The 19,533-nt window shown below is 43.6% G+C and overlaps 1 protein-coding gene across 2 annotated transcripts in view; it reads left to right on the top strand.

Moving 5' to 3' along the window:
- The first annotated feature begins 739 nt into the window (after nt 1-739).
- LOC125461985 (pancreatic lipase-related protein 2-like) overlaps nt 740-19,533 on the top strand; it is a 30,475-nt gene continuing 11,681 nt past the window's right edge. Inside the window, exons 1-9 of one of the 2 annotated variants that reach the window (XM_059652904.1) lie at nt 850-977; nt 5,170-5,218; nt 6,534-6,688; nt 9,668-9,793; nt 11,274-11,408; nt 12,193-12,301; nt 12,884-13,003; nt 14,292-14,411; nt 16,470-16,588. In XM_059652904.1, coding sequence (XP_059508887.1) covers nt 5,170-5,218; nt 6,534-6,688; nt 9,668-9,793; nt 11,274-11,408; nt 12,193-12,301; nt 12,884-13,003; nt 14,292-14,411; nt 16,470-16,588 — 933 coding nt within the window. In that variant the 5' untranslated portion in view covers nt 850-977. Of the gene's footprint in view, nt 978-5,169; nt 5,219-6,533; nt 6,689-9,667; nt 9,794-11,273; nt 11,409-12,192; nt 12,302-12,883; nt 13,004-14,291; nt 14,412-16,469; nt 16,589-19,533 lie in introns of both variants that reach the window. The other variant, XM_048551443.2, reaches the window with a different exon arrangement.

The raw sequence follows: 19,533 nt of genomic DNA, 5'->3' as shown, positions 1-19,533 counted from the left end.
GGGCAAAGCGGAAATCCGCTTTACGGAAAGCTGGACTGGGCTGCCCCCTTGAAGATGTTGAAATTATAACATTTAGACCAAACAAAACCCTAAATCCTGTGACTCAGATTTCAGTAGCACTGAAAAACAAAACAGAGATGTGTTCAACAGTATAAGCCTTTATACTTTAAAAAAGTATACACTCTCACAGGTAAATAAAACTTGTTAAATCACAAAATAATCCTTATCCATAAATATGGGTCAAACTGATCAAAGTTGGGACCCAAACAAATCCTTAGTGTGGCTCTGGGGGCAAATGTTGCAGGATGTAAACAGTCAACAGCACAATACTGTTGCTCTGCTAGAATCGTCAACATGTTTTCCACTATGAGAAAAATTGGTCAGTTTAAATGTCAGAATTTTGTGGAAGAGAAAATGCAATGTAATTTACAAAAATTAAACTTTTTATCTCAAAGTTACTGCTGCTGCTTAGCGATAACTGATTTAAAACATCACTAAGGAATGAAAAACATGTTCATATTGTGATAACTGCAAAATGTTACTCATTACAATTAATTAGTATTAATTATTAACTCATTCACATAATATTGGAGCAAATTTTCCTGCCAATCTTTAACACAACCTTGAAGCCTAGCCAGTACTTTAACTTGATCGGACTATTCTGAACATTTCCACTTCAGTCACTTGTGGGACATAATTTTTTTGTCAATCCCTAGTTACCCTTGAGAAGCAGGTGGTGAGCTGTCTTTTTGAACAGCTGTATTCCATCTAGTGTAGACACTCCCATATGTCATGTGTGAGGGGGTTTCAGAATTTTGATCCAGCGACACTGAAGGATTGGCGATGTATTTCCGCACCAGGATGGTGTGTGCCTCAGAGAGGAACTTGCAGGTGGTGGTGTTCCCATATATCTGTTACCCTTGTCTTTACCGGCAGTAAAGGCCTCAAGATTGGAAAGTGCTATCAAAGGAGCTTTGGTGAGTTGGCGCAGGGCATCTTGTAGATTATACACACTGCTGGCATTGTGCATCAGTGGTGAAGGAAGTGAATGTTGAAGCTGGTGAATGGGGTGTTAGTCAGGAGGGCTGCTTTTTCCTGGATGATATCAAGGTTTTTGAGTGCTGTTGAAGTTGGACTGAACCAGGCAAGTGCAGAGTATTCCATTACACTCCTAATTTGTGCTTTGTAGATGATGGAAGGGTGTTGCAGAGACTGGAGGTGAGTAGCTCACCACAGAATTTTGAGCCTCAGAACTGCTATTGTAGCCACAGTATCTATATTGCTGGTCCAGTTCAATTTTTGGTCAACGGTAATTCCAGGATATTGATATTGGGGGATTCGGCGATAGATCTGCCATCGACTGTGAAGGGATGATGGTTAGAATCTCTCTTTTTGAAGATGGGAATTGTCTGGCACTTGTGTGGTGAGAATGTTGTTTGCTGTTTATTAAAAGAGATTGGATATTGTCAAGGTCTTGATGCTTAAGGACATGGACTGCCTCAGTGCCTGAGCTGTCGTGAATGGTGCAGAACAGTGCGCAATTATCAGAGAACATCACCACTTCTGACCGTATGATGGAGAGAAGGTCATTGATGAAGCAGAGGAAGATGGTTGGGCTCGTGCACTACCCTAAGGAATTTCTAAAAAGATGTCATAGAGCTGAGATGAATGACCTCTAACAGCCACAAACATCTTCATTTGTGTCAGGTTTGACTCCAATCAGCAGAGAGTTTTCTTCTTAACTCCAGTTTTACTATGGCTCCTTGATGCCGTACTTGGTCAGTTGCTACCTTGATGCCAAGGGCAGTCACTCCCACTAGTCATGGAGCACAGGTCTTCAGTACTATTGTCGGAGCATTGTCAGTGCCCATAGCCTCTACAGTATCTGGTGTCTTCAGTAATTTCTTGATATCATGTGGAGTGAATCAAATTGGCTGAAGACAAACGACTGCCGCCTCCATAATGTCACTCACCTACACCTTACATTCTTCTTGAGCACATAAATTTAAGTTGGAATGATAGAGAGGAGGTTAGTCTATCTTCTGGTGGAATCCTCTTCTATATTTTATCAAGACTAGATTCACTTAGTCCAGTGCTGTACTCACTTCCACACACAGTCTCACACACAGACACATGCACTCACATCGCTCATCACCCAACCCCCACCTCTTTTCCAAGATGAGGAAACTTTGGTTCATCTAAAACTCTGCTGCTGTACCTTGACTCACACTTAGTCAAAAAATAAGTGGGAAAGCAAGTGGTGAGGATGACACAAAGAGTCTGCGAAAGAAATGAGGGGGCAAAAGCTTGGCAAATGGAATATAATATGAGTTATGTCCTTTGGTAGGAAGAACAGAGGGGATGAATATTATTTATGTGTAGAACGACCGCAGAAAGCTACGGAACAGTGAGAATTTGGACCCGTCATCAATGAATCACAAAAAGCTAGCATCCAAGTTCAGTGGGTAACAAGGAAGGCAAATGAAATGTTGGCCTTTATTTTAAACAAGTCTTTTTACTAAAACTATACAAGGCACTAGTCAGACAACAACAGGAATACCATGAACTGTTTTGGATTCTTTATCTAAGGAGTACTATTCTGACTTTGGAGGCAGTTCATTAGGTTGATACCCAGATGTGGAGGGACTGCCTTATGAGGAAGAGTTGAGGTGGCTGGGCATATACGCAGTGAAATTTAGAAGAATTCAAGGTGACTTTCTTGAAACATACAAGATTCTTAGGGGATTTGACAGGGTATATGCAGAGAGGTTGTTTCCCTGTGTCGGGCCAGAGGGCATAATCTCAGAATAAGGGGGTCACACATTGAAAACAGAGATGAGAAGGAGTTTCTGCTGTTAGAGGATACTGAATCTGCAAAATTCTTTACCCCAAATGGTTGTGGAGGCTGGGTCATTAAGTGTATTTGAGGCCAAGATAGACAGATTTTTAATCAGTAAGGGAATCAAGAGTCAAAGGGAAAAAGCAGGAATATGGAATTCAAAATTAATTGATCAGCACTGATGATCTATTGAATGGTGGAGCAGACTCAGTGGGCTGAATGGCCTACTTCTTCTCCTATGTCATATGTCTTATTTACCCATCAGCCCCTCTGACCACTGACAACACCCTCCATACCCATTACCCAACGGTCCCCCATGCTCTCTGAGAACACCCTTGTCTTCACTGCTCAAAACCCCATGCCAAAAGATGACAGCTCTCACTGTCCAACCTCGAACATCCCATGCCCACTGCCCAATACACCCTATGTCCAGTGACCAATCCCATGTACTGTCCATGCCGCAAACTGGCCCTCCCTTACCCTCTTGTCCAATGCCCAGGATCAGTGCCCACTGATTCTTCATGATTTAAGATGCTTATCTTGTTTAGATTCTCTCATGGCCTAGCTCCATCAATCTCTATGTAACATTCTTGACCCCTGTGCTACCACCCACAAGCTCTGAATCCAGCCCCTTCCTGGCAAAGAGTCCTTGGACAACTGGATGGGTCGGACACTTGCCATGTTGCTGTTAATTTAAAAGCTGTCTCCCACCCTGGACCTTTTCTTGCCACTTTCTTGCTTGGTGAGGTGGCAAGGGTTCAAACTGGGGTTTGTATGAAACTGGACTCCTGACCTTGTGGCACTGCCAGTAAAGGCTTTGGGATATGTTCGTGGTGTTTGCCAGAATCCAGCTGTGCACTTCCCACACTTAAATTCGATGTTTTGAAATATTGAGAGCCCTAGGAGCATATATATAAGAGAGAGAACCCCGGTGAGCTCCAGACGGTGTACTTGTGTCATGGTCTTGGGGAAGGTGAGTCACTCTATTTACTGCTTAACTTCTTACCTGGAACAAATTTCACCTTACCTTATGATTCGAAAACAATTACTGGGAGCAGGGGAAGTACTCAAGGTTGATCATTAGAGTGGCACCAAAGGAAAATCTGGCAACACCTGTCCAATAACAAAAGAACCATCAAGGAGAAGAGAGAAAAAAACACAACAATAGTGACTTGGAGTGCACTGCCTGAAAAGGCAGTAGAAGCAGATTCAATTAAAACATATTTTCTGGGCAATGGCTGATCAGGAGACTGAATCTAATTTGATAAATCTGGGGCAGGCATGATGGACCAAATAACCTCATTCTGTGCTGTATCATTGTGAGATTCCTTCACTTTATGTGAAGGTGAGAGACAGCAAATTAAGAAATAGGGAGCAGGGAGATGCAAGCTTAGGTATTAACCCTTTCCATTGACATTTTCAAAAGTGCTTTGTAATTTTATGTTTCTAGGACGGAGTGTGAAAAATGCCCTGTGAGGGAGGTGAGGTAAGAGAGACATGAAAAGGGACAGAGCTGAGGAATGCAGGAAGTAACAAGACAGAGCAAGAGAGGAGTGAAGAGGGTGAGGAGAAGAGAGTAAGGCGTGGAGGAGATAATGGGAAGGAGAGATTGAGGATTGAGGGAGATAAAGAGGAGGAGTTTGTGAGGACTGAGGGAGGTGAGGAGGAGGAGTGAAAAGTGAGGGAGGTGAAGAAGGATATGACGAGCGAGTAGATGAGCAGGACGAGGCTGAGGAGAAAGGGAGGTGAGGAGAGAGAAAGATAAGGATGGAAGATATAAGGATTGGACAAAGTAAATAGTGAAAGAGTTAAGGAGTGTGGAAGGTAAGGTTAGAGAGCGTGTGGAGTTGGGAGTGTGAAGGACAAGGGTGAGTAGAAAGGCATGTGATGAGAGAGGGAGGAGAGTGAGGAAGTTGGGGAGAGAGGGACTGATCCAGGTTTAAGATCCTCAAGGTTTGGTAAGGTAAGGGGCCAGAAAGTAATCATGGCCAGGATTTTTGGAGATGCAGAGGAGAGTTGGTGGAACACATGAGGAGAAAAGAAGCCCTGAGGAGTTGCAGCTTTGGAGGGATTCATACCTCATCAAGAGCTCAGTAATAATCTGGGAGAGTGATAAGGCTCAGTGAGTATCACAGTCTCAGGTTTGAAGATGTAACAATTAAAGTGAGCAAATGTGGTCCTGTTCAATAGGCTCTTTGTTCACAGTCTGCACACTGATATGACTGAAGCTAATATAAGACAATGGTAGTTTTGTGTGTTTGGTCCAGGTGTTGAAGGCCTCTTTGGTGGTAGATACTGTGATGACCCCAGCAGCTTCACTTCTCTTTCAGATGCTGAGGCTCCTGCTTGCCATCAGTCTCCTTCTCATCCAGGTTAATGGTAAGAAAACAAGACAGCAATTGGTTCAGTGGGAATGCTCAAGGTGAAGCACAGGAGTGGGACCAGCCAAGAGTTGTTGTTCCTGGAGTACCCACTACATGGGGGAAAACTTGAATACCGTCATGGCAATTCGGGAAAATGAATTAATCAGGAAAGTGTCTTTGAAAATGGCTCAAACCCTATATAAATCAACCAGCACCCTTATGTACTTTAAAATGGGTGTTGCCTAAGCTATCAACAATTCAACAATCAGAGGGAAAATTGGAATCGGAGATCATAAAAGTAAAATGCATGGGGTGCAGCATGGGATTAGATACAGTTCCCATTACTCTATTTACTGGAATTAAAGCTACCTCTACTCTTTTAAAGTAGAAGTAAATGGAAAGTAATGTCCCCTTGACACCATCCCCATCAAACACTCCGGGAACAGGGACAGCACAGGGTTAATACAGAGTAAAGCTTCTCTACACTGTCCCTATCAAACTTTTGCAGGAAACGCACATTTAGAGTTGTCATCCATCGCTCTGCGACAGACTGAAATGAGGAAACACCCAATGTGATAGAGGATAACGCAGGCTGATACATTGAATCTGCAAGTTCCATTAAGCTTTTAGTTATCTGTATTATTTCATGACATTAAATGTCGGTTGTCAAATGTGATGAGCCTTGTAATATCTTATGATATTAAGGTACCAAAACAAAATGGGCTGTTGTTATGGGATTGCACAGTCTGATACAGTAAACTGTCATAGGAAAATCCTTAAATATACCATATGACTAAATCTAGAACTGTACCATGTTACACAGACTGTAGGTATACTGCAGTCCGTACCTTCAGTTTGCACTATATGATGTGTACTGCATGGTGACTGGTTCATAGAATCCCTACAGTGGGGAAGCAGGCCATTTGGCCCATTAAATCCACAACAACCCTCTAAAGAGCATCTTACCCAGTCCCACTTGTGTACCCTATGCCCATGACCCCGCATTTCCCATGGCTAACCCACCAGGCCTGCGCACTACAGGAAATTTAGCCTGGCCAACCCACCCGAACCTGCACATCTTCAGACTTTGGGACATAACTGGAGCATCCAGAGGAAAAGCACACAGACACAAGGAGAATGTGCAAACTCCGCACAGACAGTCACCCGAGGGTGGGATCGAACCCGTGCCCCTAGCACTGTGAGGCAGCAGTGCTAACCACTGAGCCACTGTGCTGCCCTGTGGTTGTGAGGGTTTGGATCAGGTTGTGTATCGTGCTGGAATTCTCACTGACTCTGTTTTTCTTTGCCTCTTAATGCCATGATCATTGAAGCGGAGGGCATTTGCTTTGACAGACTTGGCTGCTTCCCAAGTGGATACCCATGGACAGAGACAAAGGAGAGGCCTGCTACCAAACTCCCCTGGAGTCCAGAAAAAATCAATACACGTTTCCTGCTGTATACCAGGCAGAACCCAGACAATTACCAGGTAGAGACGCTGAGAACATGCTCACAGGCAGCCACCAGTAGCATGAAATTGGAGGGTTAGGGCTGCAGGGAGATGCTGAATAGACTGGGGCATTTTTTCCCTGGAGCTGTTGGAGGCTGAGGGGGTCACCTTATAGAGGTTTATAAAATCATGACGGCCATGGATAAGGTAAATAGGCAAAGCCTTTTCCCTGGGTTGGGGGGAGTCCAAAACTAGAGGGTGTAGGTTTAAGGTGAGACGGGAAAGATTTAAAAGAGAACCAAGGGGAACGTTTACACACAGAGGCTAGTGCGTGTCAGGAATAAACTGTTAGAAGAAATGGAGGCTGGAGCAATTACAACATTTAAAAGACTTCTGGGTGGGTACATAAATAAGAAGGGTTTAGAGGGATATGGGCTAAATGCTGGCAAATGGGACTAGGTCGGATTGGGATATGTGGTCTGTGCAGAGGGGTCTGCTTCTATGCTGTATAACTCTATGACTCTAAAAGTAATGTCACTGATTAATGCAGATTTGCGATATTACCCAATGTAAACCCACCCTCTGCCACCCCGCCCTGGTTGCTGTGGTAACTGTGAGATTAACACAGAGGCACTAGTTGGAGGCTTTTACACAAATTTACTGACTCAAGCACTGTGAGATGCTAGTGTGGAATCCCAGACTGTAATGTCAGTTTTCACCATCACCACTGTATAAGTGTAACAACAAATTCTAGCACCTGCACATATGCAGGTAAAAACAAAAACCTGGATGTTGCTAAGTGATACCTTATCCTGTGCTCTTCGAGACTGCCCATTTAACACAAGCTACAGCTTTGTCATATTTACCCTGTTAAAAAAAATCACTAAGAAAGTGAAACCTGTTCAGTAGGGTATGATGGGAATTTTAGTAACATTCTAAGTCAACTTTACTGCTGGACAACCTCTCTGACCCTCAAAAACAAGTATACAAGTGTGACTCTCATTCCGTAAGGGTAAAATTTAAATCAACAGGTCAGAGGTGGAGATGTTCGTCGATGATTGCACAATGTTCAGCACTGTTCGCAACTTCTCAGAAATTGAAGCAGTTCACGTTCAAATGCAGCAAGACCTCGACAATATTTTGAGGCTGGAGCTGAAAAGTGCCAAATGACATTCGTGCCACACAAATGCCAGGCTCATAGCTCATAGAACCATACAACATGGGAGCAGACCCTTCAGCCTAACTAGTTCATGCTGACCCATGTCCCCAAGCAAAACTGTCCCACTTGCCTGCATTTGGCCCATATCTCTCCAAAACCTTTCCTATTTGTGTACTTACCAAAACATTTTTAAAATATTATAACCATACCTGCATCCATCGTTTCCTCTGGAAGTTCATTCCGCACACTAACCACCCTCTGTGTAAAAAACAACTTGCCCCTCATGTCATTTTTAAACCTTTCTCCTGTCAGCTTAAAAATATGCCCCTAGCTTTGAACAGTTTTGAACTTCCCCCTTCTTAGGGAAAAGACACCTGCCACTCACCTTCTATAAGACCACATCTCTACTACCTACTCTCCACTGAAAAAAGTTCCAGCCTATTTTTATAACTCAAACCATTTATGTCAACATCCTGGTAAATCTTTTCTGAACCCTCTCCAGTTTAATAAATCCCTTCATGAAGACAGAACACAATCAGAAATAAAAACCAAAAGAACTGCGGATGCTGTAAATCAGGACCAAAAACAGAGTTGCTGGAAAAGTGCAGCAGGTCTGGCAGCATCTGTGGAGGAGAAAACAGAGTTAACGTTTCACGTCCGGTGACCCTTCCTCAGAACCCAATGAGAAATAATGGGCAACATGCAGTGACAGAAAAGACTTGCATCATTCTCCCTTTTCAGAGTAATCTTGGGATTGTGGTAGCCTTTGGCCAAGGATAGAGAGAGATACACTTACCATGATGAAGCCAGATCAGTTGGTGAATACTTTAACTCATTGAATTTGTGCAGCTTCTACACACAGTCCCCAACTGAAGACAATGGTGTAAAATACGGAGAACAATAGGTATAAAACACTAAACAAATTCAGCAAAAGCAGGAAAAATGGTAAGAGAACAATTTAGCAATGACCATTTCCAATAAAAGACAATCTAATCATTACCCTTGACCTTCAATGGCATTACCATTGCTGAATTCCCCTCTATCAACATCTTGGGGATTGTCATTGACCAGAAACTCAACTGGACTCACCATAAAATACAATGACTACAAGAGCAGGTCAGACGTGAGAAATACTGCAGCCAGTAACTCACCTCCTGACTCCCCAAAAGCCTATCCACCATCTACAGGGCACTCCCCACTTGCCCTGATGGGTGCAGCTCCAACAACATTCAAGAAGATTGTCACCTGCCAAGGCAAAGCAGCCCACTTGATTGGCATCACATTTATTCCCTCCGCTATTGCTTGGTAGCAGCAGTTCAAGAAGGCAGCTCACCAGCATCTTCTCAAGTGCAACTAGGGATGGATAATAAATGCTGCTAGCCAGCAAAGCTCATATCTCATAAATATTTTGTTAAAATAAAAGCTTTGGCTTTTAAAATGATGAAATGAATTATATTTAATATTTTACAGCTTGTTTTTTATCATCTTTTTCATAACCCCATATCTATCTGGATCTTTCTGTATATCCTTAGAAAGTGAGTTATATTTCCTATATTTTACTTCTGGCTGGATTCTTCAATCTGCGAGGCTGATGAGTCTACCTACTCCCACACATTTAGAAGATGACAGATTAAAAGTCAGATCAAATTCTGGAAACTCCATGATCTTGGGAACATCAAATCTTGACAGAAAACCTTTCTCTTGGTCATTAGGAGAGCATGGTCCCTCTGGTAGACCGCCCAATCAGGATCAAGAAAATCAAACCATGTGTTTGTGACAGTTTTGACCACATTAGCAAACATTTTGGGGGGGAGTCACTTCTGACCTGAATCTCAACCCGTTTCTTGTTGTTTGTTTAGGAAATTAGTGGAACCACTCCTGAGACAATAGTTGTTTCAAACTTTAACCTTGATCAGAAATCAGTGTTCATCACTCATGGATACCTGGAAAATGGAGATGTCAGCTGGGCTGTAGATCTATGCAAGGTGAGAGCTGGTGATATGTACAATGTGTGAGCTGGGGAAATGTACATAATGATATGTACATTGCGAGTGATATGTGCAAGGTGTGAGCTGGGGTGCAAGGTGTGTGTTGAGGAAGTATGCAAGGTGTGAGTTGGGGCATTGTGCAAGGTGACAGAGAGAGTCTTTTTGATTTTTTTTGGTTGATTGATTTTATTGTCACGTGTACTGAAATATAGTGAAAAGTTTTGTTTATGAGCATTGCAGCTGGGTCGCAGCAAACAAAGGATCAAAAAGACATAGAGCCATACAGGTTACATTGCAGGTTACATTATTTGAGGCTAGACACTATTCAGAAGTCTGATGATGGCTGGAAAGAAGCTGTTCCTGAACCTGCTTGTGCATGTGTTCAGGCTTCTGTATCTTCTGCCTGATGGAAGAGATTGCCGGAGATTGTTACCAGGGCGTGATGAGCCTTTGAAAATGTTGGCTGCCTTTCCACGGCTGGGGGCTATGTAATTAGAGTCCATGGATGAAAGGCTTGTCTTCCATGATGGTCTGGGCTGTGCACACCACCTTCTGTAGTTTCTTATGGTCCTGAGCAGAGCAGTTGCCATACCAGGTCATTATGCGCTAGGACAGTATGCTTTCAATGGTACATCTGTAAAGGTTGTTGAGGGACTTTATGCAAAATTTCCTGAGCAGCCTGAGGAAGAAGAGGCATTATTGTGCCTTCTTGACTGTCGCATCTATGTGGGAAATCCAGGGCAGGTCGTCAGTTATTGTCACTCCGAAGAATGTGATGGTCTTCACTCTCTCAACTACAGCTCCATTGATGTAGATGGGGGCGTGTTCTCCTCCTTTCTTTTTATTTAATAAATAAGATAAGGAAGTGTGCAAGTTGTGAGCTGGAGAAGTGTGCAAGGTTCGAGCTGCAGAACTGTGCAAGGTGTGAGAGCTGGTGGTATCTGCAAGGTGAAAACTGCAGAAGTGTCCATGCTGTGGACTGGGGTGGTGTGTAAGGGATGAACTGGTTTCAGTGTAGAAATCTGGTGACTTTCTGAACAGAGGGACGGAGGATGGGAAATAGGGCTGGCAACTCTCCAAGACTGCTTTTGAGTTTCGGGGAATAGACAGTGAACATCAGGATACAACATCACTGGGTGTTAAAATCGCCTGTGTGATTTTTTTATTCATTCTTTTTCAACATTTTTCTTTATTGATAGTGTAATACTGGAGGTGCAGTAAAATGCAGCTTATTTGAGTGGGACCATGGTTGACCAAGGTCATATGATAAAACCTCCAGGATTACATTCATTGAGAGTTGGCAACCCACACTCGGAGGAGGTAGTTAGTGTGGGGGCACCAGCACAGTGTTGAATGAGTGAAATGACCTTTGTATTTGCTATACATTTCATGTCATTCAACGGTGTCCGCAGGGTGGGTTCCTGAGGATTGGTGAGATCATCAAATTCACGTCAGATTCTGTTTTCTACTCTTTAAGATGATTCTGCATGTGGACGATGTAAACTGTATCTGCGTTGATTGGAGAGGGGGTTCACAATGTTCTTACAGCCAGGCTGCTCAAAACATTCGGGTTGTGGGAGCAGAAACTGCATACTTTCTGGATGCTCTGAAGGTCAGTGAACAACTGCAACCAAAACCCCTATAGACCGATGCAGACACCCTATCACGGGAAAAATACCCTATGGAGTAAGGACTAATCACCCTATAGAACAGATAGTAGCCATTCTAGAGTATAGGTATATAATGTAGCAGAAACAGTGAATCTATAGAGAAGTGTAAGAAATATTGGTGGGAATCATTTTCTTTAGTCACAGGGTGTGGGTGTTGGTGGCAACGGCAATATTTGTTACCCATCCCTAATTGCCCCTGCCAGGCCATTTCAGAGGGCAGTGAGTGGTTCACCACATTGCTGTGGCCCCGGAGTTACAACACTAGGTAATTATGGCTGATTTCCTTCTCTAAAGTGAAGGAGATGGGTTTTCAGAACTATTGATGATGGTTTTCATGGTGATCACTCCTACTGCTTGGTTTATTTATCAACTTATTCACTGCACTTACATTCCACCAGTTACCCTGGTGGGATATGAACTTATCTCCCAGAGCGTAAGGCTCTACATTGCTAGTCCAGTGGCATTACCACTGTGTCATTACCTGAAGTCAAGTATTCTGGGGCCAGACAGCAAGTGGTTAGTTATAGAGGTGAAGGGACAGTGGCCAGATACAATGTGGCTTCTGCCAGACTTTATCCCTGGACTGGATACCATTCCTACTGTCCGAATATTGGAACATGTTATTGGGATGTACTAAGAGAGTTCATGCAGGAATTTGACAAAATACTGAAATTTACTTCAAATATCTGTGGATTTAACATTCTGCCTCTTCTTTATCTGCCTCAGAACCACTATAATTACACTGAGTCTGATGTGTACCTGGTTGGACACAGTCTAGGGGCACACGCAGCTGGGGAAGCAGGCAAGCGTTCTCCAGGGATTTCTCGGATTACTGGTAATTCATTCCACCCTCAAGTCTCAAACCAACACAAACTGAATGACAGCCAGAGAGAAGGGTTTGAACAAATGGGATTCCATGGAATGGGTGTTGAAGAGAAATGCTTTGGCACACTTGGCCATTACATAATGGGAATTTATAGAAATGTGTTTATTTGTTGGACTGTTATTTGATGTAAGCTTGTTTTTCTTTCCTCTCATTTGTTCATGGGACATGACTGTCACTGGCTAAGCAATCAGTTATCGCCCTTGAGAAGGTGGTGATAAGCTGTCTTCTTGAACTGCTGCAGTTCATTTGTTGTAGGCACACTCACAATGCTATAAAGGAGGGAGTTCCAGGATTTTGGCCCAAGCACACTGAAGGAATGGCAATATATTCCAAGTCAGGATGGCAAGGGACTTAGAGGGGCGCTTGTGAGTGAATTGGGATGGAATTGATAAATTGGAATGCTGGTTGATGGGGTCAATGAGAAGAGGCTAATTTAGCAATCTGGAATTAACCCTGTTGTTTATGAATCCTATAAATAATTGAACAAATATATTGAAAACCAATTCAAACAATCCCAGATTTATCCCACAGGCCTTGATCCAGTTGAGCCATATTTCCAGAACACTCCACCTGAAGTCCGACTGGATCCCACTGATGCATTGCTTGTTGATGTGATTCACACGGATGGTTCATCCCAATTTCCCAGAATTGGTAAGTGCCATCTCTCAAATATTCTATTGGAGAAAAGTAGCCATGGGGGTGGGGTAGCACAGGCATTTCTTGCCATCATGTGGAGTAAATCTAATCGGTTGGAAACCGTGAGCCAGGGGGAACCTCAGGAGGAAGTTGAGATAGATCATCCACTTGGCACTTCTGGCTAGAGTTGCAATGGCTCAGGCTTGCCTTTTACATGGATATACTGGCTCCCCTATCATCGAGGATGGGGATATTAGTGGAGCTTTCTTTTCCAAGCAGAATATAGATAGACTGGAGAGTTGGACAGATAAATGGCAGATGGAGTTCAATCCGGGCAAATGTGAGGTGATGCATTTTGGAAGATCTAATTAAATGGAAAAGTCCTAGGGATAATTGATGAACAGAGAGATCTGGGTGTTCAGGTGCATTGTTCCCTGAAGGTGGCAACGCAGGTCAATAGGGTGGTCAAGAAGGCATACGGCATGCTTTTCTTCATTGGGCGGGGTATTGAGTACAAGAGTTGGCAGGTCATGTTACAGTTGTATAAGACTTTGGTTTGGCCATATTTAGAGTACTGTGTACAGTTCTGGTCGCCACATTGCCAAAAGGATGTGGACGCTTTGGAGAGGGTGCAGAGGAGGTTCACCAGGATGTTGCCTGGTATGGAGGGTGCTAGCTATGAAGAGAGGTTGAGTAGATTATGATTATTTTCATTAGAAAGACGGAGATTGAGGGGGGACCTGATTGAGGTCTACAAAACCATGAGGGGTATAGACAGGATGGATAGCAAGAAGCTTTTTCCCAGAGTGGGGGTCTCAATTACTAGGAGTCATGAGTTCAAAGTGAGAGGAGGAAAGTTTAAGGGAGATATGCGTGGAAAGTTCTTTACACAGAGGGTGGTGGGCGCCTGGAACACGTTGCCAGCGGAGGTGGTAGACACAGACACGTTAGCATCTTTTAAGATATATTTGGACAGGTACATGGATGGGCGGGAGCAAATGGACACAGACCATTAGAAAATAGATGACAGATTAGACAGAGGATCTCGATTGGCGCAGGCTTAGAGGGCCGAAAGGCCTGTTCCTGTGCTGTAATTTTCTTTGTTCTTTGTTCTTGGTCTCCAACCATTTATGACTGGATTTGGCAGGATTATAGAATTTTGTTCTGATCAGTCAGTTGTTGGTTTGTGGTTTGCTGTTTCTGCTGTTTAACATGCTCTTCACACTATTTTGTTGCTTCATCTGTGATAGTATGAGTGAGTGGAATCCTATGGATCGCTCTGATTAGCTGTCTTCTGCCACAGGATTTGGGATGTTTCAAGCTTGTGGGCACATGGACTTCTACCCAAATGGTGGTGAGAACATGCCAGGCTGCAGCAAGAACATCCTTTCAACCATCCTGGACATTGATGGGATCTGGCAAGGTGAGTACTGGATGATAGTACTGTTCCTCAGACAGACACTGCTGCTGGCAACACCGAGCAACGCAGAGGTACAGGTGAGGTGTGTTCAATCCTTGGGCAGCTCTCCCAGCTCTCTGCTATTATCATTACACGTCCCTTTATGATAGAGACATAGATTGTACAGCATGGAAACAGACCCTCCAGTCCAGCTCATCCATGCCAACCAGATATCCATACTTAATCAAGCCCCATTTGCCAGGGTTTGGCCCATATCCCTCTAAGCTTTTCCCATTCATATACTCATCCAGATGCTTTTCAAATGTTGTAATAGTACCAGCCTCCACCACTTCCACTGGTAGTTCATTCCAAACATGCATCGCCCTCTGTGCGAAAATGTTGCCCCTTAGATGCCTTTTAAATCTTTCCCCTCTCACCTTAAACTGATGCCCTCTAGTTTTGGACTCCCCTACCCTTGGAAAAAAGACCTTGGCTATTCATCCTATCCATGCCCCTCTATTAATCGCTATAAGGTCATCCCTCAGCCTCCGACACCTCCCTCACCTATTTGGCTCCTCCCTATAAGTTAAATGCTCCAATCCCGGCAAAATCCCTGAAAATTTTTCTGGACCCTTTCAAGTTTAACAACGTCTTTCCTATAGCAGAATAGCATACAGTATTCCAAATGTGACCTAATGAATGGATTAATACCTGTAAGATGTTGCTGGAGGGAGACAGTCACAGATTAATACATCATAGCACAGAAGGAGGTCATGCAACCCATTGTATCCAGGCTGTAGTGCAGAATGGAATTGTTTAAAGTGCTGGTGTCATGATGAGATAAAGTGGCATCTCATCCTTTTCTGTCTAGGTTAACCCTGTTGCTTAAGAGCAGACACTCCTCGCTCAAAATCGGGAGGGTTGTGTTGCAATCCCACTTGTGAACAGTCCTAATACATGGAGAGAATCAGCAGCGCTGAGTAAATATCTCATCCAGTTCCTGACTCCACAATCCCCCGTCTCCCATCTTTTCACGTGAGGGACCCATATCTCTTCCTGGTGTGTAGGACAAATACCTATTGCCTGAGAAACAGATGGTCTGGTTAATGATGGCGAATTCATATTGTAACCCGAGATAATGGGAACTGCAGATGCTGGAGAATCCAAGATAACAAAGTGTGGAGCTGGATGAACACAGCAGGCCAAGCAGCATCTCAGGACCACAGAAGCTGACGTTTTGGGCCTAGACCTCTCTGATGAAGGGTCTAGGCCTGAAACATCAGCTTTTGTGCTCCTGAGATGGTGCTTGGCCTGCTGTGTTCATCCAGCTTCACACTTTATTATCTCATATTGTAACCCGACAGGTTGTTCATCCCACCAGCTCCTCACCCTGCCTTCCAAGAGAGCAGGAGAACGCAAGCATAACAGTATTCTTTTAATCTCTTAGTTTCTGTAGCAACGGGTGGCATGGAGGTTATTTTAGTTCACTGGTAACCCAGAGAACCAGATTCGTAATCCAGGCAAAGGTTTAAATCTCAAAAGAGCACCTGGAAAAAATTAGGTTAAGGCTAAACTGGAATAAAACTATAGCCTTAAGAATTCGTGATACCCTTCAGGAAATGAAATCTGCCATCCTTTCCCAGTCTGGAATAGATATGACTCCAGGCCAACAACAATGCACTGATTCTTAACTGCCATGTGAAATGGTTGAACGAGGCAGTCAGGAAGGGTAATAAACGCAGCCACACTCACACCCTGTGAATGACATTTTAAAACAAATTTGATCAGCCTCTTAGCCAGGGAATGTGCACTCATTTCCCCTGAGATCACAGAACCAGCACCTGGGGCAGTCGTGACAGAATGTTACAGGAGATGAGAGTTTCCTCATTCGCTCTTGAGCTATGAAAATATTCAACACCCACACATTGAAAGGACAAAGACAGAGCTGATTCTTGGTCACATCTGTATTCCTGTATCTCCTTGTTCAAAAGATCCAAATCAGACCAGCCTCCAGGTCCATCAGAGTTTCAGAGAATTCATTATGTCTTATAATTATGAATTATAAATGATTTGCTTTTTCAGGTACAAAGAACTTCATTTCTTGCAACCACTTCCGCGCAGTTCGATATTTTTCAGAGAGTGTTTTGTCGCCTGATGGTTTTTTGGCATTTCCCTGTGGCAGTGAGAAAGAGTTTCAGGCAGTAAGTATGAGAGGAGTACACTCCACACATCTATGCCCCTCGCAGCATTTACCAATCAAACTAAATAGCGGAGAATGATAGAGAAGCCTTCGAGATCAAACGCAGAACCAGCACAGCAGGGCTTACACACAGACCACTCAGTAAGATCAGCTGTGGGCAGCTGCTCATAAACAACATAGAGGACGCCAAACTAAACAATTCATTGTAAATGAGCCCTGATAAAAGAAAAAGCCCCTAAATAATCCGAAACAGGAAGATTTACTCAGGGTCTAACTCTGGCAGATTATTATCTGAATGGAAACAGATTGGAAAAGCCAGATGGTCTGCCACAGAATCTGGGTGTCCTTATAAACCAGTCTCTAACAGTAAGCGACAAAAATTGAAGTTGCTGGAAAAGCTCGGAAGGTCTGCCAGCATCTGTGAAGAAAAATCAGAGTTAACATTTCGGGTCCGGTGACACTTCCTCAGAATTGAGGAAGGGTCACCAGACCCAAACCGTTAATACTGATTTTTTTCTTCACAGATGCTGCTAGACCTTCTGAGCTTTTTTGGCAACTTTTATTTTTGTTCCTGATTTACAGCATCCGCAGGTTTTGATTTTGGTAAGCATATAGGTGCAATAGGTGGCAAAGAAGGCAAATGATATGTTGACCTTATAGCAAGAGGATTCAAGTACAGGAGCAGGGATGTCTTGCTGCAAGTATACAGGGTCTTAGTGAGACCAACTTGGAGTATTCTATGCAACTTTGCTTTCCTTATCTGAAGAACAATGTTCTGCCCATGGAGGGAGTGCAACAAAGGTTTACCAGACTGATTCCTGGGATGGCAGAACCGAGGTATGAAGAGACTCTGAAGACACCACTTAAGATGATATTCACTGGAGTGTAGAAGAATGAATGGATATCTCATAGAAACCTATAAAATTCTAACAGGGCTAGGCAGAATAAACTCGGGAATGATGATCTCGATGACAGGGAGACCAGAACCAGGGGTCATGGTTTTAGGATTTGGTACAGGCCATTTAGGACTGAGGACTGTGGGGTTCCACAGGGCTCTGTCCTTGGGCCTCTACTGTTTGTAATTTTTATTAATGACTTGGACGAGGGAATTGAAGGATGGGTCAGCAAGTTTGCAGACGACACAAAGGTCGGAGGTGTCGTTGACAGTGTAGAGGGCTGTTGTAGGCTGCAGCGGGACATTGACAGGATGCAGAGATGGGCTGAGAGGTGGCAGATGGAGTTCAACCTGGATAAATGCGAGGTGATGCATTTTGGAAGGTCGAATTTGAAAGCTGAGTACAGGATTAAGGATAGGATTCTTGGCAGCGTGGAGGAACAGAGGGATCTTGGTGTGCAGATACATAGATCCCTTAAAATGGCCACCCAAGTGGACAGGGTTGTTAAGAAAGCATATGGTGTTTTGGCTTTCATTAACAGGGGGATTGAGTTTAAGAGTCGTGAGATCTTGTTGCAGCTCTATAAAACTTTGGTTAGACCGCACTTGGAATACTGCGTCCAGTTCTGGGCGCCCTATTATAGGAAAGATGTGGATGCTTTGGAGAGGGTTCAGAGGAGGTTTACCAGGATGCTGCCTGGACTGGAGGGCTTATCTTATGAAGAGAGGTTGACTGAGCTCGGTCTCTTTTCATTGGAGAAAAGGAGGAGGAGAGGGGACCTAATTGAGGTATACAAGATAATGAGAGGCATAGATAGAGTCGATAGCCAGAGACTATTTCCCAGGGCAGAAATGGCTAGCACGAGGGGTCATAGTTTTAAGCTGGTTGGTGGAAAGTATAGAGGGGATGTCAGAGGCAGGTTCTTTACGCAGAGAGTTGTGAGAGCATGGAATGCGTTGCCAGCAGCAGTTGTGGAAGCAAGGTCATTGGGGTCATTTAAGAGACTGCTGGACATGCATATGGTCACAGAAATTTGAGGGTGCATCCATGAGGATCAATGGTCGGCACAACATTGTGGGCTGAAGGGCCTGTTCTGTGCTGTACTGTTCTATGTTCTATGTTCTATGTTCTATAAGGCATTTCTTCACCCAGAGAGTGATGAGTCTGTGGAATTCTCTGCAACAGAAAGCAGTTGAAGTCAAAATGTTGGATGTGTTCAAGAAGGAGTTTGATATAGTACTTAGGGCTCAAGGGATCAAAGGGTATGGGGAGAAAGTGGGGACTGTTGAATGATCAGCATGATCATATTGAATGGCAGAGCAGGCTTGATGGCCGGAGGGCCTGCTCCTGTTCCTCCATTCGACATTTCTACATGCTGTACCTGTTCAGGAAATGTTTGATGGGGACAGTGTATTTTGTTTCTTTCAATTTAAGATAGAAGAGGAAGCTTTATTCTGTATCTAACCTATGCTTCGCCTCTCCTGGAATTGTTAGATGGGTATAGTGTGGAAGGAGCTTTACTTTCAGTGAAAAGAATGGAGAGAGGCTCTTGCTTTCAGTTTAAAAGACTAATGGGTCTCTTCCTCTGCACCTAGGTCTGGGCTGTCCCTGACCTGGGGGTGTTTAATGGATTCAGTTCAGAGGAAGCTTTACTCTTCGTATACAAGAGTAGATGGAGCTTTACTCTATATCTAAATCTGTGCTGTACCTGTCCTGGAGTGCTTGATAGCGGCAATGTTTAGAGTTTAAAAGCATTGAGGAAACTTTAATTTTAGTTTAAAAGAATACAGATCTTTATTTCAGTTTCAAAGATTAGAGAGAGCTTTACTTTCAGTTTAAAAGAGTAGTAGATGCTTTAATTTCAATTTGAAGGAATAGAGGAAGTTTTTGTCTGTATCCAATCCTATGCTATACCTGTTCTAGGAGTGCTTGATGTCGAAGCGTAGAGGAACTTTTAGTTTCAGCTTAAGAGAGTAGAGAAGCTTTACACTGTATCTAAATCCATGCTTTACCTGCCCTAGGAGTGAGATGGGGACTATGGCTACAGTAC

The sequence above is a fragment of the Stegostoma tigrinum genome, chromosome 20 (assembly GCF_030684315.1).
Source record: "Stegostoma tigrinum isolate sSteTig4 chromosome 20, sSteTig4.hap1, whole genome shotgun sequence".
Taxonomy (NCBI): domain Eukaryota; kingdom Metazoa; phylum Chordata; class Chondrichthyes; order Orectolobiformes; family Stegostomatidae; genus Stegostoma; species Stegostoma tigrinum.
Note: the sequence above shows the minus strand (reverse complement) of the source record. Positions and strands in the feature narration are given on the sequence as shown.